The 24,777-nt window shown below is 43.0% G+C and overlaps 1 protein-coding gene across 1 annotated transcript in view; it reads right to left on the bottom strand.

Moving 5' to 3' along the window:
• Nucleotides 1-23,661: 23,661 nt before the first annotated feature.
• Nucleotides 23,662-24,777, bottom strand: part of SMC3 (structural maintenance of chromosomes 3) — a 36,636-nt gene continuing 35,520 nt past the window's right edge. The window contains exon 29 of the mRNA XM_054435152.1: nucleotides 23,662-24,063. Coding sequence (XP_054291127.1) covers nucleotides 23,992-24,063 — 72 coding nt within the window. The 3' untranslated portion in view covers nucleotides 23,662-23,991. The remainder of the gene's footprint in view (nucleotides 24,064-24,777) is intronic.

Here is a 24,777-nt window from a genome sequence, read left to right as displayed (position 1 = left end):
TATGTTTAAAAAGTTAAGTAGAAACATGAAAGATATATAAAAAGATCCAAATAGAACTTGTAGTGATAAAAATTACAATGATTGAGGAAAATAATAGACATGAATGTAGTTTCATCAACTCTAACAAATGTACCACTCTAGTGAAGAACGTTCACCAGATAATGGGGGAGGCTATTCATTTGTTGGGACAGGGAGTATGCGGGAAATCTCTGTACTTTCCTCTCAATTTTTCTTTGAATCTAAAACTTTTCTAAAAACAACATCTTTAAAAAAACATATTCTATATATAACATATTATATACAGAGGAACAAAGAAAAATATGACAGCAGGTTTCTTGATTTCTCTTCAGAAGCAATGCAAGTGAGAAGACTTGGAGTAACATCTTTAAAGTATTGAAAAAAATTTGTTGACCTATAATCCTACGTCTAGCAAAAATAACTTCCAAACAAAGCTAAAATAAAGTCATTTTCAGACACAAAAGTTGAAATAATTTATCACCACCAGACCCATACTATAGGAGATGTTAAAACAAGATCTTCTAAGGTCACTCAACCAATTAGGAGCACAGCCAGGATTTGAAAACAATAAAATTAACCACAGCAAACATTCAACAAACATTGGCTTATGGAATAATGAAGGACACTCACTTAACCTTCCCAACACCCATATAAGGTATGCATGACTTGGCCTCACTTTATAGATGAAGAAACTGAGGCCTGGGAAGGTGAAGAAACTTAGCCTAGGGCACACACATGCCAAGGTTCAAGTGCAGGCTTGTCTGAATTTGGAGGGTGTGATCTTTTCCTGGTATGCCAATCTCTTGGGGGTGCCAGCAATAAGTGGACCAGAGGGTCCAGCCTCTCTCTGGGAGGGTCCTGGCAGCTGGAGATCTCTGTCTGGGCAGCTAAGAGCCCAGATCCTTAGATGGTCAACCTGACTCCTCAGGCTGAGGGAGTCAGTGAAGGAGCAAGTGAAAAGTTGAAACCACTATCCAACAGGTCTAGGGCATGCAGGTGAGCCCAGGCCCCACAAGCTGGAACCATGAAGGAGCTCGTAAAACTTACTCCCATCCCACAAGAGCAGCTCATCCCACTGGTCTCAGCTCTACCTCTCTAACACCCCCAAAAAAGAGAAGCCAACTCCAACAACACCTTGGTGTCCCTGGAGGTAGTGCTTCCTGCATTCCACATCCCACTGACAGATTGTTGGCTTCCTTTGATGACCCTAATAAAATGTACCAGTAATAATTTATTTTGTCTTAGGAGTGCAAAAGGCTTATTGGGGAAAAAAAAAAGAAAACGAACAAAATAATAATTTGCTTTGCGTTAATTAAGAACTCCTGCTTAGAAGCAGTAAAGGAATGACCCTCCATGGCCTGATGATCAAACTCAGGGTTAAAGCTCTTGGCTGTCCGCCCACTCCTAGTCTCCATGCCTCTGAACTCTCCATGACACCTTCTCTCTATTAGGTGCTGGACAAGACCTCCCTCACTGCCTTCTGAGGTTTGTTTTTACAACAGTAAGAGTTTCCATTTACTGAAAGCCTACTCTGGGCCAGGCCCCATACCAAGCAAATGACCTGCTCTCTCACTGATTCCTCATGGCCACCCAGAAGAGTGCCATTATTGTGTCTACTCAGAGATTGGGTGGCTTTCCCAAAGTCACACAGCAAGTAAGTGGCAAAGACTCAAATTGCATGTACTTGCTTCTGAGCCACACTGCCTTAGTCAGCTGAGAGTGAGCCAGGAGACCCCCAAAAGTCAGACAAGGACCCTGTCTTGAGTCAGATATTCCTGGGATGAGATAGGAATTGAAAGTCAGAGTCAACTGCCTTCCCTCTGGACCCTCTGGCACAGTGATTACCCTCATAAGTCTGGAGTCTAAAAGGCACGGGGTCAAATCCAGGCTGCTTCCAGGCTGCATGGCCTTGGGCAAGGTACTTAAGTTCTCCAACTCTCAGTTTTCTCATTTGTGAAATGAAATAACACCTATTGTACAGTTTAGACTCATAGGGCTGGAACTGAGTCAACTCAGGCAGCAGTGGTGTCAAGGGCACCCTATGAACAGGCCACAGCATAGCAGGTCTGAGCAGGAACTCTGGAGACTGACTTCTTGGGTTCAAATTCCATCACCACTTATTAACTCTCTGACTTCAGGCTGGTAACGTGGCCTTTCTAAGCCTCGGTTTCTTCATTTACTAAAAAAAAGAAAATGGGAAACTGCTTCTTCTCCTTCCCTCTCCTTTCCTTGCTGAACAATTCATGGGGTGGGGGATTGGGGAGGAGAACACTGCAGTGACCCAGAGTGAGGGTGTTGGAGTCTGTGGAGGGTGAGGAGGCATCCATTTGGGAGGTGGCAAGTCATGAGAATCAGAATGGGAAGAGGGCAAAGCAGTTGTCCCATGGAGGGGCAGCCCAGCACGAAAGGTAAGAGACCAAGTGGGGTGAGAAGGGAATCTGCTGGTGTGGGGAAGTGGTGGCCCAATATGGAGAGTCATAGAACAGGTGGGGCAAGGAGAACATTCATTGGGAAGGGCAGAGGCCTAGCCTAGCATGAGTGTCAGAGTCCAAGCGGAGTGAAGAGGGCGTCCACATGTGGGGAGGCTGAGTTCCCGAGCTGATGAGAGCATCTATGCGTAGGTGACAGGTGGCCTGGAATGGGGGATTTGGGGCCCAAGCAGAGAGGAGAGTGTCTGATGAGGGAAGGATTAGTGGAGGACATGGACACTGGTCACATACAGGGGGATTAATCAAAGAAGGCAACACATTCAGGATAATGAAACCACAATTCTTGCCACTGGAGAAATGGGCTGCAAAGATGTAAGAAAATGGGAATAAATTCTATGGTGTGAAACTGGAATTGGAAGTTTCAGTGTGAATTTATTTCTGTATGTATTTTATCTATATTTATTTCTTATATAGAGAATATAAATAAATCTAGAAGTAAATGTATATCATTTATGTGTACCTTTTTGAAGATTTTTGAAATAAGCACAAACTTACAGAAAATTTGGAAGTACAAGTAACTTCTTTTCTTCCATTTGAGAGTAAGAAGCTGACCTGATGCCTCATTATTCCTGAACACTTTACTGACTTTTTTTTTTTTTTTTGGAGGTTGGTGGGGTATGAGGACAGTGGAGGAGTATTAAGACAAAGCCTTTCTGTCACCCAAGCTGGAATACAGGGGCACAATCACAGCTCACTGCAGCCCCAAGCCCTGGGCTCAAGCAATCCTCCCACTTCAGTCTCCTTAGTAGCTGGCACCACAGATGTGCCCAACCACGCCCAGCTAACTTTTTTTTTTATAGGAACAAGGGTCTACCTGTGTTGCCCAGGTTGGTCTCTAGTATGTGATTTATCCTGCATAACCTCAATGCAACCTTCAAAAGCAGGGATTTGACATAGTTGCATTACTCTCTTTTAATCCTCAGACGAAGTTTTGCCAGTTGTCCCAATCATTTTCTTTATAGCAAAAGGATCCAGCTCCAAATCACATGGTGCATTTAGTTGTCATGTTTCTTCAGCTTCCTTAAATGCCGAAAGACGGAATAGTTCCTTGATCTTTCCTTGACTTTCATGATCTTGACACTTTTCAACATAACAGGTCAGCCGGGCATGGTGGCTCATGCCTGTAATCCCAGCACTTTGGGAGGCTGAGGTGGGTGGATCACCTGAGGTCAGGAGTTCAAGACCAGCCTGGCCAACATGGTAAAACCCCATCTCTACTAAAAATACAAAAAAAAAGAAAAATTAGCCAGGTGTGGTGGCGTGCACCCCAGCTACCCGGGTGTAATCTCAGCTACCTGGGAGGCTGAGGCAGGAGAATCACTTGAACCCGGGAGGCGGAGGTTGCAGTGAGCCGAGATCACGCCACTGCACTCCAGCCTGGGCCACAGAGTGAGACTCCATCTCAAAAAAAAAAAAAAAAAAAAAAAGATAATAGGTCAGTTATTTTGTAGAACATCCCCTAAGTTTCCTCCATACTTGGATTCAGGTTATGCATCCTTGGCAGGAGTATCACAGAAGTGATTTTTCTCATTGCATCTTATCAAGTGGTTCATGGTTTCAATTTGTCCTGTTAATAATGATGTTCATTTTGATCTGTTGACTAAGATGGTGTCTGCTAGTCTTCTCCACTCCTTTGTAATCAATAAGAATTCTGTGAAAAGCCATTAGGATGCTGCTGCATTTGTGCAAACTAGAGTCAGTGGTGGCTTTCACTGAGATAATGGCAAAGTAGTGGAGAAGCAGGGGCATGTTTCATAATATTCAGGAAATAAAACCCACAGGCCTTGGTAGCTATTTAGATATGAGGAATGAGAGAAAGGGAGAAACTAACAGTGGTGCTAACAGAGTTCCCACCTGGGCAACTGGGTGTGCAAGTGCGCTTGGTAGGTGTGTAAATTAGCCAACCATTGTGGAAAGTGGTGTGGTGATTCCTCAAAAAGCTGAAAACAGAACTACTATTCGATCCAGCAATCCCATTATTGGGTATACCCAAAGAAATATAAATCATTCCACTGTAAAGACACATTCACATGTATCTTCACTGCAGCACTATTCACAATAGCAAAGACATGAAATAGACCTAAATGCCCATCAGTGATAGACTGGATAAAGAAAATGTGGTATATATACACCTAGAATACTATGCAGCCATAAAAAAGAATGAGATCATGTCCTTCGCAGAAACATGGATAGAGCTGGAGGCCATCATCCTCTGCAAACTAATGCAGGACAGAAAACCAAATACCACATGTTCTCACTTATAAGTGGGAGCTAAATGATGAGAACATGTGGACACAAAGAGGAAAACAGCAGACGGTGAGGTCTATTTAAGGATAGAGTGTAGGAGAAGGGAGAGGATCAGAAAAAAAATAACTGTTGGGTACTAAGCTTAGTACCTGGGTGATAAAATAATCTGAACAAGAAATCCCCACTACACAAGTTTACCTATATAACAAACCTGCACATGTATCCCTGAACCTAAAATAAAAGTTAAAAAAAATAAAAATTGATATTCTGATTGTAAAATATAAATGGAAAGTTAAAAAAAAACTTAAAATAGCTAAAAACAATTTTGACAAAGGAAGAAATCCAGAGGACCTAACACTACTAAATTTGAGAATTACCATCAAGTTACAGTCATCAAGACAGCTTAGTATCAATGGAATGACAGATATAGAGATCAATAAATGAGAATAGAGTGAGAAATAGGCCTATACATATAGAGTTAATTGATTTTCAGAGGTGCCAGGATAATTCAATGGGAGAAATACAATCTTTTTAACAAATGGTATTGAATCCAATGGATAGCTTCATGAAAAATAATTAAACCTTGGGCTGGGCGCAGCGGCTCATGCCTGTAATTCCAGCAATTTGGGAGGCCAAGATGGGCAGATCTCTTGAAGTCAGGAGGTCAAGACCAGCCTGGCCATCATGGTGAAACCCTGAGTCCACTAAAAATACAAAACTTAGCCAGGTGTGGTGGCAGGCGCCTGTAATTCCAGCTACTTGGGAGTCTGAGGCAGGAGAATCACTTGAACCTGGGAGGAGGAGATTGCAACACTACACTCCAAACAGAGTGAGACTCCATCTCAATAAAATAAAATAAAATAAATTTTGACTCTCACTTCACACCATACACAAAAATTAACTCAAAACGAATCATAGACCTAAATGTAAATGCTGATTATAAAATTTCAAATAAAAAATAGAAAAAAAATCTTTGCACAAACTTTAAAGATTAATAAATTAGAGTTCATTAAAATTAAAACTTCTGCTCTTCAAAAGCCACCATTTAAAAAATGAAAAGGTAAGGCACAAACTGGAAGAAAATGTTCACAGCACATATATCTAACAAATAGCTTGCATCCAGAATATAGGAGGAACTTTACAACTCTATATTAAGAATGCAAATCAGGAGATTTTTTTATGATGAACAAAAATTTAAAACATAAAAGAAGATAAGCAAATGGCCAAGAAGTAATTTTAAAAAGCTCAACATTATTAGTTACCAGGGAAATGCAAAGTAAAACCATAATAAGAGCATCATACACCCAGTAAAATGGCTGAAATTTAAAAGACTGGTGATATGAAATGTTGGTGAGGGTACAGAGGAACTGTAACTCTCATATACTGCTGGTGGGAAAATAATATGATGCAACCACTTGGAGAGCAGTTTAGCAGTTTCTAATAAAGTTCAAATATACTTACTATACAACCTATACAACCCAGAAATTGCTCACCTACTGAAATTAAATTCCTCCAGAAGAATTTAAAATATGATACATCTACACAAAGACCACTATACAAATGCTCTTAGCAGCTTTATTCATAATAGCCAAAAACTAGAAACAATCTAAATATTCATCAGTAGTATATGGATTTAAAAAATTGTGGTATGTTTATATGATAGAATATTACATAGCAATAAAAAGGAGTACAATAGCAACATATGAATTTCAAAAATGTGTGGAGCAAAAGAAGCAAGATACAGAAGAGTGTATAACGTATTATTCCATATATTTGAATTTCTAGAAATGAAAAATCTATGTTGACAAAAAGCAGATAAATGGTTTCCTGGGACCAAGGGGACTGACTACAAAGGGGCATGAGAAACCTTTTTGGGGGTGGTAGAAATGTGCTAATTTATCTGAGGTATGTAACTATGAGTAGAATTACTAATCATAGGGTGGTTGTATGTTCTGGTTTACGGACCATCAGACCTTTTCCCAAAGTGGTTATACCAATGGTGGTGGTTTATACTCCCACCAGCAGTATACAAGAGTCTCAGTTGCTCTATATCCTCAACACTTGATACTGTGAGTCTTTTTAATTTTAGCCACATTGGTGGATATGTAGTAGTAATTTGTGATTTTAATTCACATTCTCTGAAGACTTTCCAATGTGTGTTGGCTTTGGGAAATGCTTTGGAGACTTTTTGCCCATTTGGAAAATTTAAATTGAGTTATCTGTATTTTTCTGATTATATTGTAGAATTTCTTTGTACAATGTGGAATTGAGTTGTTTGCCAAATGTAAATGTCAGTATAGCTTAACTTTGTATTATTCTTTTTATAAGTGAGGATGAACATCTTTTTATTAAGAATGATTTGTATTTCTTTTTCTGAAGGGTTTATCCTTTGTCCATTTTTAAAATTGTTTTGGCATTATTTCGTATAAATGATAGGAACTCTTTATATTATATATTAGGAAGATTAGCCTTTTGCCTTAATATCAATGGCATTTTTTTCCTTAGCTTGACACTTGTCTTTTGGCTTCGCTTATGGTGTACTTCTTGGCCACACAGGGTTTTTACTTTTTTTGTTTTTTTAATAATTTATCAACCTTTTCTTTTAGATGTGTAGTCATTTTTAAGTCCAATGTCCCTATTAGATACCAAAAAGAGGTGATGTCAGGCAATATCTAGCCGCCTTGGACTGAGCCTATGGAAGGGCCTGAGCTAGTGGGGAGGGGAACAGGGGCTCAAGTCCTCTTTCTGCTACTTATGAGCTGTGGATCTTTAGGCAAGTTACTTTACCTCCCCTTGGGGCAGTTTCTTTTTCTGCAAAATGGGGATATTGGGGCCCACCTTACAGAGTTGATGTAACAATTAAATGAGATATTGTACAAAAAGCACCTAACGCACAGCTAGCACAGAGTATAAACACTCCATACAAGGTACTTCTCTCTCTCTAAATGGGGTGTGTGTGTGTATGTATGTGTGTGTGTGTGTAACAGGTGTAAATAAATGTGTGTGTGTCTGTGAGTGGGAGGAAGCAGGGCCCAGCTGTAAGATACAACACACAGTTGGCTCAATTACTCATGGCCTCAAGATTAAAAAGCGGCTCCAAGTATTTACAGGCCCCCGGATCATTGCAAATCCCACAGCCTGGCTCCAGGCCAGAGCACTCTGCCTACCCTCCCCTCCCCCACCTCCTCCACTGGTGGTCAGAACCTGGCTCCCCTACTCCCTCACTGGGATGGCCTGGCCCATAGATACCCAGAGGATCTGAGACTCCAGGGTGGTCTTGAAGGGGAGAGGCTGGGGCCTTGGTGGTCTGCTAAGCCTTCTGGAGATCCCCATCTGGACTGATTGCCAGCTCTGGGGACCTCTCCAGGCAAGGAGATCTGTGCAGAGCCAGTGAGTAGAGGGGCTCCACATGGCCTGGGGCTCTCCCCCTTAACACCTCGGCTCAGCCAGACTTGCAAATCTCATTCCTCAACACACTGGAGTTCACAGAGCAAGTGGGGCTTTATGTCTCAGTGTTTCTGAGAAAGGGCCAGGAATTCCCTTTTTGTATATCCATTCTTCCAGAGCTCTGGGAGAGCTGGCAGTTTAAAGGAGTCCTGCTGAGAATCTTCTAGTCAGACCAGGTTACCTCTTCCCTGTGGAGCTTTGTGAAGCTGTTTTTCTCTGACTTTGCTAAAGATGAGAGGTGCATAGACACCTCTGGAACGAGCTGGAAAGTTGGCATGAATCCAGGGAGGTCTCTCTGTTTCCCCAGTAGTGCCAGTCAGCCTCACAGGGCTCTGATGCTAGGAAAGGGCTCGCGGGAAGCAAATCCATGCTCCTTCTTGTTCTACTCACTAGGGAAGTGGGCACCAAGAAGGGATATGATTTGCCTGAGGTCACTACATTAGAAGCAAGTCCAGGCAGAGATCTAGAAACCAGGAGCACACTCTTTCCTCCCTTTGTGTTCCCAGCATCAGACACAGGGTCTTTAGTGTAATGGGAGCTCAAAGTGATGGTTGGCTGGATTCAAACACCAGGTTTTCTGATGGCTGATCCAGTACTGATCCAGTGTTCTCCCAAGATGGCACTGGAAATATTCTATGCAAAGAAATACTTTGTAAGATCCTTGTTGAGGGTAACTGTGGTAGATTAAAGATGGCTGCAAAATCATGGCTATTCTTCCATGGAGAGGTGGGGCCCAATTCCCCTCTGCTTGAAACTAGGGCTGGGCTTAGTACCTCGCCTGACAGATTGAATGATGTGGAAGTGATGTTATAGGACTTCCGAGGCTAGGTCATAAGCAGTTTAGCAGCTTCCACTTTAGCCATTAGTTAGCACTCCCTCTTGTAAACCTGAGCTTCCGTGTAAGAAGTCCAGCCACGCTGAGACCTCCAGGCCAGAGAACTCACTTGCAGGCCTCTGGCTGACAGCATCTCTGAATCCACCCTTCTCACTTCCCCTAAACACACACCAGACACGGGAGTGATGCCGTCTTGGGCCCTCCAGTCCATCTGCCCTCTCCATCCCACTTAGGCAACCACCACTAATGCCATGTGAGGCAAAGAATGACCCAGTGAGTCCTGCCTGGATTTCCAATCTTCAAATTCATAAGATGCAATCAAATGGTGCTTGTTTTAATCTACCTGAGTTTTGGTGCCGTTTGTTACACAATAATAAATAACTGTAGGAAAACTTTCCTCTTCAGGAGCTGCTGTTGAGCCCATTCCAGAGTGAGTACACACAAACTTACCCAGCCCCAAATATTACAAATGTAACCTGGCTGCCAACTGGCACAAAAAGCTAAACCTAAGTCTCATGTAGCAAGCACTGCATGCAAGGCACTCTGTTCACACATAATTCTCAAGCTACCTTTTTAGATAGTTTCGTGTGATGTCTCCCTTTTACCAGAGAGGAAACGGAGACAAAGGTTAACAGACTTGCCCAAGACCATGCAACTAACAAGTTGCACAGCTGAGACTCAAAACCCACGCCTTTTTCCAGAGTTTACATGTATTGTCTCCCTCGACGAGTGGGTGCTTCCTGGGGCTCTCCCCACTTAGGAGACATCATGCCTGCACAGGCTGTGTTGGTGACATGAGGGACTCTGGAGTAGATGTGAGAGTGAGGGTTCCAGTGCCCAGGAGAGCTGCCTCCAGGTTGATGAAGAGTCCAAACCCCAGGCCCAACCTCATTCCATCCACCCAAGCCCCCTCCTCAGGCCCCTGCCACAGCTGCCACCATCACAGCCTCCTATCCAATTACAAGCCCCAGACTACCCACCTCCTTACCTCCTCCTCCTCCTCCTTCCAGTCTGCAGGAGGGCAGAGACCCATCCTTCCTGGGAACAGTACTAAAGCTGGAGCACAAATCTGTCAAAGGCCGTGCCAGCTGCTGTCATCGCTGTGGCCCCCGCTTGCTGAGCTCATTCCCTGGGGTCCAAGGCAGCTGGTGCTGAAGAGGGACAGGAATGAGGGCCCTGCAGTGAGGATGTGTGGAATCCTACAGTTGCCTTTGTTTAGATGTGTCAGACCACACCAGGCCTGGGCTCTGCACCTGCTGCTGGAGGAAGTCACCTCCTACCTCCCATCCAGTGCATGAGCATGTACACACACACAGTGCCACCTCTACCTCCCGCTCAGGGCACGCTCGCTCTCTCTCTCTCACACACACACACAGAGTGTCTCCTCTACCTTCCACTTCAGTGTGTGCTCACACACATACACATACGTATGCTGACATAGTGTCACCTCAACCTCCCACTCAAGGTATGTTTATACACAATATACACATACACAGTGTCCCTTCTACCTCCCACTTCAGTGTTCAGTGTGTGCTGACACACACACACATCCAGTGTCACCTCTACCACCCATTCAGCGGCCTCCCACACAGTTGGCTCAGTGTGTGGAAGTGATGTGGAAGCTCCCACATAGGCCTGATAATTCTGGTCTTCCCCGCTTAGTTGCTGACTCTTTCCTAATCTATTTTTATTTTCAAAGATGGGGTCTCAGAGTCTCAGGGCCTCGCTCTGTTGCCCAGACTGGAGTGCAGTGTTGCAATCAGGGCTCACTGCAGCCTCCAACTCCTGAGGTCAAGGGATCCTCCTGCCTTAGCCTCCCAAGTAACTGGGACTACAGGTGTGTACCAGATCAGCTGGATAATTTTTTTTTAACTTTTTGTCGAGACTTTTTTCACTTTGCCCAGGCTGGTCTTGAACTCCTGGACTCAGGTGACCCCTCTGCCTCAGCCTCCTGAGTAGCTGAGATTACAAGCATAAGCCACCATGCTCAACCTTGTTCCTAATCAGTTTTCCCATCAGAAAAATTGGTTAATCAAAGCATCAAACTTACAGGTTTTTATATTTCAGGTCCTTACCAAATGATTGTTGAATAAAACCAAAGAGTCACTCCCCAAATCTATCATTCATCCTTATGGTGCAGGTCCCTAACCCCACTCCCTGTACACTTTCCCTTCCTTCCCACCATCCCACATATACATGGACCTTGACCTGAGCTGCTCCTTATCAGGCCTGCCTTCTACCCTTAGAGTCCACGAGCTGCCTTCCTCATGGCCACGCTCTGAGGCCTGAAGTGGGTGGTCAGAGGAGCTTCCTATGTTTTGGAAATGTATTTAATACTTGGAAAGACATGACAAGTTCACTGGATGTTCTTTCAAAGCCACACTAGAGCACTAGTCCAACAGACCCTTAGAGGGTCATCTGACTCTCCAGGGGAAAGTAGCTTTAATTGACCCACTATTTTCTACTGATCAGACCCAGACTCTGTAAATCAGATGTCAACTTACAGGGAAATAGAGGGCTGGTAAATTGGAAGTGACTCTTGTCTGCTAGAAAAGATAAGCCCAGGGCCGGGCGCGGTGGCTCACACCTATAATCCCAGCATTTTGGGAGGCCGAGGTGGGTGGATCACGAGGTCAGGAGTTCAAGATCAGCCTGGCCAATATGGTAAAACCCCCTCTCTACTGAAAATACAAAAATTAGCCGGGCATGGTGGTGGGCACCTGTAGTCCCAGCTACTCTGGAGGCTGAGGCAGGAGAAACCCTTGAACCTGGAAGGCGGAGGTTGCAGTGAGCCAAGATTGCACCACTGACTCCAGCCTGGGCGACAGAGTGAGACTCCATCTCAAAAAAAAATAAATAAATAAATAAATAAAAGAAAAAAGAAAAGATAAGCCCAAAGGTTAATGTCCTAGAGAACTTTTGTCATCCTGCTGGTTCCCTCATTAATAAGATAAGTCCCTGACAAATTCTCACTATAGCCTGTATGAGAATCATGATTTCAACTTTGCAAAAATTATGCTTCAACACTGATCTCAAGTTTCCAGGGCATGTCAGAATTGAGGTGAGAGGACCTCTGAGGGTGGAAATTGGGAGGAAGAAGGTTGAAGTCACTGTGAAGGATGACACGCTGTAGGGTGGAGAAGAAGACTGAGCTTAAGACAGGAAGTGCCCCTGTGTCCTGAGTAAATGGTGCTGAGGATGCTGGTGGGAATATGTGGGGTGTGGGTGTGTGGGGGAGGCAGGGGGAGAGGAGCAGACAGAACTGGAAGAGGTGATGGCTCAACAACAGTGGTCAAGCAAAGTGGCCACCAAGCCAGGAGCTCATTGGTCCCTCTTCCTAAACCTGAGAGAGAAGGTGGATGAGGAAGTCTGGTCTCTATGAGAGAGTGTTTCAAAGAAAAGAAACCTCAAAAAAATTCTCATGGAGTAAAAGGAACGTTCCAGAAGTCTTGGTGATACGAGTTTTTTGAAGGAGGTGGGGGTGAATACGGAAGATGGCAGACTGTAAGGAGCAGCTCCTCAGGTCCAGGAATGAAGGCAGCAGGGTGGGAAGCCTTCTGTAAGGCAAGCTGAATCATAATGAGGCCTGTGACAGACTGACCAGACCTGGGGCTTCCTACTGGAACAGGGCCTGGTGTGGACTCAGAGATCAGGGATGCTTCAGGTCTGAGTTCTGAATGCTGGGCAGGGACCATTGGGGTTTTTCTTGGTGGGCTGGGCTAGAGGAGACAACTATGGAGTTGGTCACACTTCATGTGTGACCACATGTGTGACCACAGCAGTTTTTAACAGAAGCTCCCTAGAAACCACTGGTACAAGTACAGTATCAGGTGGCAAGGAGCAGCCATAAGGCCCCCCAGCAGCATATCTGTACCACCAGAGCTGTGATTACCCCCAAGTCCCACCCTCAGAGCTGCTGCTGGCACAGTCTCATCAGCTGTGAGCTTCAGGTTTCTTCTAATGAGGAAGCTGATGAATCAAACTGGCTAGTTTAAAATTACTCTCCACTCAAGAAAGGAATGAGCTTAATAGCCCCAAGTAAAATGGGGCAGTAGCACATTACTGTGGCTGGTCAGGATGGAGACGTTGGCTCACTCATCTCTGTAACCCCAGCCCTCCAGCTCGGGGGCCTTTCTCTCTAAAGTTCTGCCAGCTTCAGGGACTCCCCTCTATACCCAGTTGCTGCGCCACTGTTTATTTACCATAGTGAAGATAAATTTCACTTTCCTTATTGGATTAAAACAAACAAAACAAAAAATCTCTGCTGCTTTCTTTTGTATAGATGCCTCAAAAAGGATGTCTCCCAGGTTCACAAACCATCCTCTCCAAAGGTCAAAATTTTAGCCCACCTAACTCCACTTTTTGAGGTCAATACATTTCCCTGGTTAGCAGGTCTCACCTGTGGCCCTCCTGGGCCCTGCCCGAGATCCAGTGTAGAATCTCCAAGGGGAGAGACTAGAAAAATCACCTTTCAAGTGAATTTGATAATGAGGCAAGGACTGGGTAGGTTTAGATTAGAACCTCTCCAGTTTGCTAACAAGATAGTACACTGGATTCTGCACACATTTCTAGACAAAGTTCTGGCAAAGCTATTCCAGAATCTTACCTCACCACTAGGTTCACCCCGGGGTGGGGGAATGGGGGGCAGATGAACTGCGCTCCACAGAGTGCAGCTTCTCTCCAGCACCCATTCCTCATTTCTCTATGGGTAGAATCTAGTTAAAGAGAACCATGGTGAAGATGGCAGCAGTCTGTGGGGCAGTCTCCGAGGGGTGATGCAGCCAGGGTATTGTGGGAGCTAGCCTACCACAGGTGGAACACTCACTCATTGCCAGAGAGGCTCCGCGTCACTGTGGACCTCCGAGGTGGATGAGGCCTGCGGTGAAGCTGGCTTCCACCACTTACAGCTGCGTGGCCGTGATGGGTGATAACCTCTTGAAGGTGTAGTCCACTCCTTTGGAACATGCAGAGAACAGTAATTCTTTCAGGGTTGTTGTGAGGTTTGTCTGCCACGAAGAACAGAAATTACTCAGCATAGAGCCTGACACATAGTCAGTGCTCAGTAAGTACCAGCTACTATATATTCAACAAACACTGGGTAAAAATAAGAAAAACAAAACCAGATAGGCATGGCCCCAGCACAGAACTTCCAGAGTACAGGGTCTTAAAGGGACATTTCACTCTAAAATAATAGAAGACAATGGGTATTTGTTTTTAAAGTGACAGGAAAATAACTGTGGGGAAAAGCACAGGGTTGATTCAGAAATGAGTTTTTTTTCTGACCCCTAGAAGAAGGGGGAAAAAAATAAAAGAGGAAGAGAGTTCTGACCTTGCACGTTCTTTAGACCTAAGTCTGTTGGAGCTAAAATAGAGTATAGGGGCATAGAAAAGGGGTGTGTCTTACACATTGCAGAGCCTTTAGCCTTGTGACAAATTGTTACCCCTGCACCTGCCCTAGTGTGTCTGACAGCTTGGCTACCTGGAACTGTTTTGAGTTGTCAACATCCATATCCCTTCTGATATGGTTGGCTCTGTGTTCCCACCAAAATCCCATCTTGTAGTTCCCATAATCGCCATAGCTCGTGGGAGGGACCAGGTGGAGACAATTGATTCATGGGGGTGGTTTTGCCCCATCCTGCTGTCGTGATAGTGAGTTAGTTCTCACGAGACCTGATGGTTTTATAAGGGGCTTCCCCCGCTTCACTGGGTGCTTAGGCTCTCTTTTGCTAGCCTGTGAAGAGGTGTTTTTCCACCGTGATTGTGAGTGTCCTGAGGCCTCCCCAGCCATGTGGAACTGTGAGTCAATTAAACCTCTTTTCTTTATAAATTTCCCAGTCTCAGGTATTCCCTTCATGGCAGTGTGAGAATAGACTAATACACCTCCCTACGTCAAAAGTCCCAAATTTCTCCTTAAAAACCATCTTATGGCTGGGCTCAGTGGCTCACGCCTGTAATCCCAGAATTTTGGGAGGCCGAGGGGGGCAGATCATTTGAGGCCAGGAGTTCGAGAGCAGCTTGACCTACATAGTGAAACCCCATCTCTACTAAAATACAAAAATTAGCCGGGCGTGGTGGCAGGAGCCTGTAATCCCAGCTACTTGGGAGGCTGAGGCAGGAGAATTGCTTGAACCCAGGAGGTAGAGGTTGCAGTGAGCTGAGATCATGCCACTGCACTCCAACCTGGGCTACAGAGCAAGACTCCCTCTCAAACAAAAAACCCTCTTATACCTACAAACTACAAAGTGAAACACATTTAACTGGATGTGAGAACCAAAAGAGAAATGAAATGCTTGGGGGCAGAACCACAACCCTGCTCTTCAGAGTGGGCAGATGAAGCAGGGCTGGGCCAGGCTCCTGCGAGAAAGCAGAGTGCTAAGCAGCAGGGTCAGGAATAGGCACAGGGTAGTGGTAGTGCTCGGTGTGCAACCTTTCCCAGTCCTCCCACTACCAATCCTCCACTAGCCTTTTCCTTTTCAAAACTGGGAGTAGAGACTAGGGTTGGGCCAGGTGAGAGGAGTTGAAAGTTAACTGCTAGGGAATAGCAGAATCAAAGGCGCTCAGCTGGCAACTACTCTGCCAAGATGCACGTGGGGCATACAGCGCGAGAAAAGGGGCTCCTGGTTTTGAATTTGCGGCTCCTCCTCAGGTACCATCTAAAAGAGCCTCCATCACCCAGGATCTTGTTAAAACAAGATCTCCTGCTTTTGTGGCATGGCGTCCCAAGGTTGTGAGGACGGAGACAGCAGGAAACAATACACCCCAGATTTGTAGACAGCTCTGAAACCAACTGGTTCAAAGGTGCTTTTTGCTCTTCCTTGTGGCTGGTCTGTCTACAAGTGTTGGCACTGATTTCATTTCGAATTTTAAAATGGCAGCTAGAGAGGTTGGTGGACTAGGATAAGCCAGGACTCTACTCTCAGTTCCACTGCTTTCCAACAGAAATTGTTAGACAAGTTACTTTGCCCTCATGAAACTTAGTTCCTCTTCTGCAAACTGGAGTTAACACCACCCACTTCAAAGTCGCTGCCCTTAAGAGAGACGATAAAAGGGCCCATCTGGTAGCTAGTAGGTAATTATTATGCACAAGGTGCATACATTGATATACAAAAAGAAACTATCTCTGAAAGACTGTAATCCTTCTGCCCCAAGGAATCAAGAAATTACTTGAAATCGATGAATCCCTCTTTTTCATCTACTTAGCCAAGGGCAGAAGTTAGATGAACAGACCCCCCTGCCTAGAAGCATGTCCATAAGAAAAAGAAAAACCAAAAGGCAAGGATCACTGAGAAGACCTGTTTGGCACCAGCTTCAGTGTTTTTTTTTTTTTTTTTTTTTTTTTTTTTTTTTTTTTTTTGAGGTTTCTCAGAATCTCACAAATGAGATGAGCTCTGTCCATCACAAGGCCATGCTCCACGGTCATGCCAGCATTCCCATCAGTGTCAAGGCAGATGTTGCATCTCAGAGGATGAGATTTAGCCTGCTGTGTGACCCCTGTGCTGAGGTACAGGGGCAGGGCTGTGTGTGGGCTCCCACATGCCTGCTTACCATGGGGATGAACCCTTTATTCTTAAGCAGTAGGGAAACGGGACTTCTGGAACAATCCTAAAGCACATAATAATCTCACATAACAGCCACATAATCGCAAGGCTACAGGGATTCTAATAAGATTTCTAACAAGGAAAGAAGTCAGCAAGTATTCCCTTCACTCTGTGAAAGAACATAAGAGACGCTGATTCGGAGTGTCTTGTTGGGGAGATGACTTAAAAATGATAAACTGAAAAGCAACATAATAGGTGAAGCTGTTTCAATTAAGGGATGCCAGGTTAGAGACAGAGCAAATGAGGAAAATTATGATAGAACAACCTCTTCTGGGTTTAGATGAGGATTCAGAAAGTATAGAGGAAAAAACTGCTCTGAGGAGAAACAAGTAGAGCTACTGCAAGAAAGGACTGTGTGATGGTTGATATTGTCAACTTGATTGAATTGAAGAATGCAAAGAATTGTTGCTGGGTGTGTTTGTGAGGGTGTTGCCAAAGGAGATTAACATTTGAGTCAGTGGACTAGGAGAGGCAGACCCACCTTTAATCTGGGTGGGCACCATCTAATCAGCTGCCAGTGCAGCTAGAATAAAACAGGCAGATGGAAAGAGCAGACTTCCTGAGACTTCCTGTCTTCATCTTTCTCCCGTGCTGGATGCCTCCTGTCCTCTAACATCGGACTCCAAGCTCTTCAGCTGTTGAACTCTTGGACTTATACTAGTGGTTTGCCAGGGGCTCTCAGGTCTTCAGCCACAGACGGAAGGCTGCACTGTTGGCTTCCCTACTTTTGAGGTTTTGAGACTCTGACTGGTTTCCTTGCTCTTCAGCTTGCAGACAGTCTATTGTGGGACTTCACCTTGTGATCATGTGAGTCAATACTCCTTAATAAACTACGCTTCATATATACACCTATCCTATTCCGTCCCTCTAGAGAACCCTAACACAGACTGCAATTTTGTTAACAAGATCTCATTAAATAGCTGCTGCATACCTTTCTAAGCAGCAATCCAACCTGTTGCAAGCACTAGGTACCTTGGCTAAAAGTATCCAATTACTGAGCTGCAGTTAACACGTAGCTCAAAAACCCTTGCAACAGAGAAATCTCAAGAATACTACACCTTGACCATCTCATTGCTCCTGGAACTCTACTGTAAGAAACTAGAGTTTGAAAAACTAGACTGAAAAAATGGAGGGGTTGGCATGTGTCAAGGGCCCCCTCTAGTGGCTCTGGGAAAAAAGTGAAGTAATTTGGGATTTAGGATACTGGGAGAAAAAGCAGCAGCCCAATGATGAAGAAAGCCTCAGCCTTATCTACCTTTGCAGCCATCATTTCTAATTCTGAAGTGGTACGATAGATTCCTGTGTTTGAAGACCTCTCCTAGCAAAGGCCTCTGCCTCAGAAGTGTCAGGGACCTTTAGTACATTATACCTTAACTGCCTCTGTTAACTTAGTCCCAAATGATTTGGCCTTAAACCCATGTCCTTCAATTTTCTATGGTGGTGGGTTTTTTTCACCCATATGTACTTCCATGTTTCCAGCCTTTATCGCCATCATTGTTAATTGCTGAATAATTTTAGGTGTATATTTATAAAGCCAAAGCAGGACTTGTGATCACTGCACACTTTAATGTTTGATAATCGACTTTCCAGGCACTGATCTGAACACACAAGTATCTATGAGATAACATTCAAACCTTAATGTCTCTTTCCAATAATAGACTTATACCAACCAATGTGAGGACTTGAGAGAGGAAATAAATCCATGTGCTTCTTGCAAACCTAATCGCTAGGCTGCCTCATGTCCCTGAGCAATTACTGGCTGCCACAAGGGCTCTTACACCCAGGAGACTCTGTCTCTAGGAAGGGGAGAGTGAGTGCCCACATGGTGGCAGATTTATGGAGCAACGCTGGCATCTTTCATGCAGAAGACTGGCAGCCAGGAGTAATCCAGTCCCCCTAGGACACTGAGACAAGTGATCAGAGTGTACCTAAATAAGTGCAGTCTAAAGAAAATAGGAGGAGTGGGGAGGCAAAAGGCAAAGAAAACCAGAGATGAATTGTGCCCTTAAAATCTGTTTCTCTGTGTCATGTGGAGGATCAATGAATACTGTACTATCTCTCTCCCATTTTCATAGTTAACTTGGGAGAAAGAAAGAGCTAATGTATTAGTCTGCCCTGCTTCCGAAGGAAAGCTAGGACTTGGTTCTGGTGCTGTGGGTTATTAAGCTGTGTGTGTTCATTTATTCATTTGGGTCACTTACCTAATCTGGGCTTCAGATTTCCTCATCTATAAAATTAAAGTATTAAACTAAAAAATTTTGTATCTCTGGATCTAAATATATCCTTCGAAGTCCTAACTTAGAAAAAGTATAGATATGAAAGCCACTTTTTTATTTTTCTGAGACAGAGTCTCGCTCAGTCTCCCAGGCTGGAGTGCAGTGGCACAATCTCAGCTCACTGCAAGCTCCTTCTCCCGGGTTGACGCCGTTCTCCTGCCTCAGCCTCCCAAGTACCTGGGACTACAAGCGCCCGCCACCTGGGCCACCAGGCCCTGCTAATTTTTTGTATTTTTAGTAGAGACAGGGTTTCACCGTGTTAGCCAGGATGCTCTGGATCTCCTAACCTCGTGATCCACCCACCTTGGCCTCCCGAAGTGTTGGGATTACAGGCGTGAGCCACCACGCCTGGCCAAAAGCCATTTTTAAGAAGACATGTTTTGTGAAATCTGAGCTCTTGCCAAAATAATATTCCTTCTAGAAATGTTAACCCACTTTATCAAGAATTACTTAATGTGACCAAAATAAAAGCTGTAACACTTCTAGGTAATAGGCAATTGAAACAGATTCTGTTCTTACTTTTCCTGGATGAAAAGAAGAATTGTTTCTTCAAAAAGATAAAACTAAGGAAACAAGGATATCACTGTTCAATCTTCACACAAAAGGAGATAATTTCCACCTAATTACATATAATTTTAAAACAAAGGGCCAGGTGCAGTGGCTCACACCTGTAATTCTAACACTTTGGGAAGTCAAGGATCACTTGAGGCCAGGAGATCGAGACCAGCCTGGGCAAAGTGAGACCCACCCACCCCCCTCCCACCCCCGCCCCGGCCATCTACTTAAAAAAAAAAAAAAAAAAAATCAGAAATCAGCTGGTGTGTTAGCACACACCTGTAATTCTAGCTACCTACTTGGGAAGGTGCGGTGGGAGGAACCCTTGAGCCCAGGAGTTGGAGATTGCAGTGAGCTATGATTGAACCACTGCACTCCAGCCTGAATGACAGAGTGAGGCCCTATCTTCTCTTAAAAAAAGAAAGAAAAAAATATCAAGTAGGGAAGGAAAGATCCTCCCAACTTCTAAGTAGCAGGCTAACACATTGCTGTTACCATTTAAACTGCATTAATGTGCAACTGGTTCCATTTACACTTCCCTCCATTTAAGATAGCAGACTAAGCATAAATACACAAACCTGGATTATCAATGTTCCAGGATAAGGAGATACGCCTAAGTAAAAAGATACAGAAGAATACTATTTCGTAAATACAACACTTTTTTTTTGAGACAGGGTCTTGCTCTGTTGCCAGGCTGGAGTGCAGTGGCATGATCATGGCGCATTGTAGCCTCAACCTCCCAGGCTCAAGTGACCCCTTCCACCTCAGCCTCCCAAGTAGCTGGGACTACAGGTGTAGCCACCACACCCAGCTAATTTTTAAATTTTTTGTAGAAATGGGGTCTCACTACGTTGCACAGGCTGGTCTCAAACTCCTGGCTCAAATGGATCCTCCTGCTCCAGCTTCTAAAAATGTTGGTATTACAGGTATGAGCCACTATACCTAGCAGAATTTTTAAGAAAATGATTTCTTAAATCTTTAAGACAGAACATAATCTCTGCACCTCTGTGGCAAGCACCCAACAACTGGAAGCTGTATCCTGTGTAAGACCATTTGCTGGGTGATAATGAAATCTGAATACTGTTCACTTTACTTAAACATTGGTATTCTCCCTTTGTGGGAAGCTGAATCAAAGTACTAGTCCTTTTATTTAGAGAGTAGTTTTTTTTTTGTTTTTTTTGACGGAGTCTCGCTCTGTCTCCCAGGCTGGAGTGCAGTGGTGCGATCTCAGCTCACTGCAACCTCCACCGCCCGGGTTCAAGTGATTCTCCTGCCTCAGCCTCCCAACTAGCTGGCACTATCGGCCCGCGTCACCTTGCCCGGCTAATTTTTAGTAGAAACTGGGTTTCACCATGTTGGCCAGGCTGGTCTTGAATTCTTGACCTTAAGTGATCCGCCTGCCTCGGCCTCCCAAAGTGCTGTGATTTACAGGCGCCGAGCCACCGCACCTGGCCTAGATAGTTGTTAAAAGAGAAACACCTTTTAAGAATTAACTAAATATATCCAAAGACCAGTTTGCTATTGCTTTTTTTTTTTTTTTTTTTTTGAGGTGGAGTCTTGCTCTGTCGCCCAGGCTGGAGGGCAGTGGCACGATCTAGGCTCACTGCAAGCTCTGCCTCCCAGGCTACCGCCATTCTCCTGCCTCAGCCTCCACAGTAGCTGGGACTACAGATACCCACCAGCACGCCCGGAGAATCTTTTGTATTTTTAGGGGAGACGGGATTTCACCGTGTTAGCCAGGATGGTCTCCATCTCCTGACCTCGTGATGCACCCACCTCGGCCTCCCAAAGTGCTGGGATTACAGGCGTGAACCACCACGCCCGGCCTATTGCTTACTTTTAAAAAAGAAATCCTCCCTTTCTATTTCTCCCTTTTCTACTGACTATATTATTCACAGTAAAATTATTTCTATAAATTGCATCATTTTCTAAAATTACTATTTCACTAATTTTGAGTAGACAAATCCTTACCCTACATACTATAACCATTTCATATTTTACATTTTTTTCAAAAAAGAGCATAAAAAGTATACAAAAATCCTTACAAATATTCACACTCTGACTTCTAGGAATCCACGCTGGGAAAATAATCCTAAATTTGGGGAGTTTTATGTATAAAAATGTTGATCTGCTTTTTAATTCATTTTTGGTACTTTAGGCAAAAGAAAACAATCTAAGCCTCCAGTGGGATATTTAAATAAATTATGCTACTTCTACTTGACAGAATAGTATATGACTATTAAAATCTTGTTTCCAAAGCATTAAAACAGGAATATTTTAATTATATTACTAAATTAAAAATCTAAGATATAAAATTATACACCTAGAATAAACAAAAATAAACCACAAACCTTTTTATGAAGATTTGAAGGAAATGCCCCAAAACATTAATATTGGCAGGCCAAAGCAGAAACCTGAGCCCAGGAGTTCAAAGTTGCAGTGAGCTGCGATCCTGCCATTGCACTCCAGCCTGGGTGATGGGATGAGAACCACCCCCCCATCTCTTAAAATATATGTTCTTCAATTCCACTATGGTGAATGTAATGCATTTGTAACAGTATTAACAAAATCTCCAAGTGGAAGAATCAGTACTACTCTGAGGAAAGGACTATCCACCCAAAGAGAAGCATAGATTTTCTTATGAATCACTGGCTAATTCCTTGGGTAAATGTCTGTCCTTCCTCTAAGTTTCTGGGTTAAGCATGCTCAGGATTGTCACATTTTTCTATTCAGTTTCATTAGAATTAATTCATGACTAAGATATCGCAAAGAATATAGGCTTTTACAAAAATTTTCTTGTTTCATTATTTAGGTGCTTTATTATAAATTTACTGGCATTTCATTATACTAATATCCTTGGGGAAATGCTTAAGAACAATATTAAGAAGTTCTAGAACGATGCTATGTCTGTAACATCCCTTGAATTGAATCCTGGAACTTAAACCTTACACCAAATTCTGTATTATAAGGGGTTGGTCATATAAGAACAAATCTACAAATCGTAAACTATACACCAAGCATTTACGATGAATATTCTTAGGTAGATGTTTAAGAAAAATTCTTGGGTAAATGTGTAAGAAAAATGGTAGAAATATTAGAAAGATATAGTTACATAACCCTTTGAATGGAGTTGTAGATAGAACATATACCAAATTCTCTATTATAGATCAGTTATGTTATAGCAAAGCTATAAATAATACACCGAACATTTAAAGATTCAGCCAGTCAAAATGAAAACCCAAAGTAAACTCACATTTTTAAATTCAATTTAAAGTCCCATTACTATTTCTTTATTTTAAAAGTATCTCTTTAGGTACTTCTGGTTTCCAATAATGGAAGAGTAGTTCCTAACAAATTCTCCTGCAGATAACCAGTATAAACTCAGGCCAGGGGAAATCAAGAAAAAGAAATTAAAGGTAAATATTTGAAAAGGAAGAAATAAAACTGCCTCTTTCTTGGAAATGACATGACTGTCTATGTAGAAAATCTCAATCTACAAAAAGCTACGAGGACTACTGAGGTAGTTTTCCAGGGTCACAGGAGACCCCCAGTGAGGGCTGCACTTAAAGACCTACTTTCAAAGAAAATGGTATGGAAAGGGAAAAAAATGTAACTTCACAACAAAGAAATCCGGCAAGTACAATGTTGGGTAGGTGATCAAGGTAAACATCAGTGATAAAACATGTTAATAATATGTACTATTATATGAGGTAATGAGAATACTTCGCTTCTGTGGTATTAGCTCCAATCTAACCATGAGAAAAATATTAGACAAACCTAATTTGAGGGACATTCTACAAAACATCTAAATATTCCTCAAAATTGTCAAGATATGATAAACAATGACAGAGAAATTGTCACAGACTAGAGGAGATATAAGTAAATGTAATGTATCCTCTGTGGGATCCTAGAAAAGAAGGGCCTTAATGGAAAAACTAGTCAAATCTGAATAAAATCTTGAGTTTAGTTGATAGTAATATATCAATGATAAATATACCATGGTAGGGGCTGATTTTGTGCTTCCCTTCCCCAATTCACGTGTTGAAGTCCTAACTCTCAATACCTCAAATTTAACTGTATTTGGAGACAGGCCTTTTAAATACGTGATTAAGTTAAAATGAGGCCTTACATCCAATCTGATTAGTGTTCTCACTGGAAGAGACTATGACAAATGAAAAGCCACATAAAACACTAAATTAGTCATAAAACCGATTATTTAATTGAAGCTATAAAAAAGGCAGTATAAGTGATAAAATAATTAGGAAAGAATATTTAGCATGTTTCAAAACATTTAAAATAGCAGAACATTTTACAAAAAGTTGTACAGGAAATTAAATTCTTAAACTATAAGTACAAACATGACATTACAGAGTATCTTTATAAAATACAAAGACAAATATAAAAGGACTATGATGCTTTAAGTCTGAAAACTATGGGCCAAATATTTAGGTTTAAATTTACAATTCCTGGGTATGAGAATCATATTACTATACACATCTCCCAAACCAGTAGGTAGTATTTTCCAATTAACCATGTGTGGTATCATCTTCTACAAAGTCTTTGGCCATCTCCGCTGTGATCACATCAATATGACTAACCTGAAAAATAAATGTTAAAAACAAAAATCTGTTACATACATCAGTGTTTGCATTGTATAGGGTAAATATACAGCCTATCAACTACATTTTTTAATTTTTATTTTTTGAGATGGAGTCTTGCTCTGTTGCCCAGGCTGGAGTGCAGTGGCACCATCTTGGCTCACTGCAACCTCTGCCTCCCAGGTTCAAGCAATTCTCCTGCCTCAGCCTCCCAAGTAGCTGGGACTACAGGTGCATGCCACCACGCCCAGCTAATTTTTGTATTTTTAGTAGAGACGGGAGTTTCACCATACTGGCCAAGCTGGTCTCAAACTCCTAACCTGGTGATCCACCTGCCTTGGCCTCCCAAAGTGCTGGGATTACAGGCATGAGCCACTGTGCCCAGCCTATCACCTATATTTTACATATGAAGGAAAATAATTCTGAAGCACTGACTTATAAAACCTTTATTTACAGTGGTGTTTTTTCAATGCATGGATTTAAAAAATATGTATTTAATGCTCTGAAGAAATAAACATCATGCCTAAACATCTAAACTACCTTTTTGTTCACTTTCTATTACTTTGCTATTTCATGAAGAATTTCAAGGTTGGGAAGACATCCAGGAAGAGCTATGCAGTCCGTACAAATGAACATATGTAATTGTTAAAGACTGTGCATTACAGAAGCATTGAATAGACTGGAAAGAAAGATATTGTTGTTAATGCCAATGAA

This window comes from Pongo pygmaeus, chromosome 8 (genome assembly GCF_028885625.2).
Source record: "Pongo pygmaeus isolate AG05252 chromosome 8, NHGRI_mPonPyg2-v2.0_pri, whole genome shotgun sequence".
Classification (NCBI taxonomy): domain Eukaryota; kingdom Metazoa; phylum Chordata; class Mammalia; order Primates; family Hominidae; genus Pongo; species Pongo pygmaeus.
Note: the sequence above shows the minus strand (reverse complement) of the source record. Positions and strands in the feature narration are given on the sequence as shown.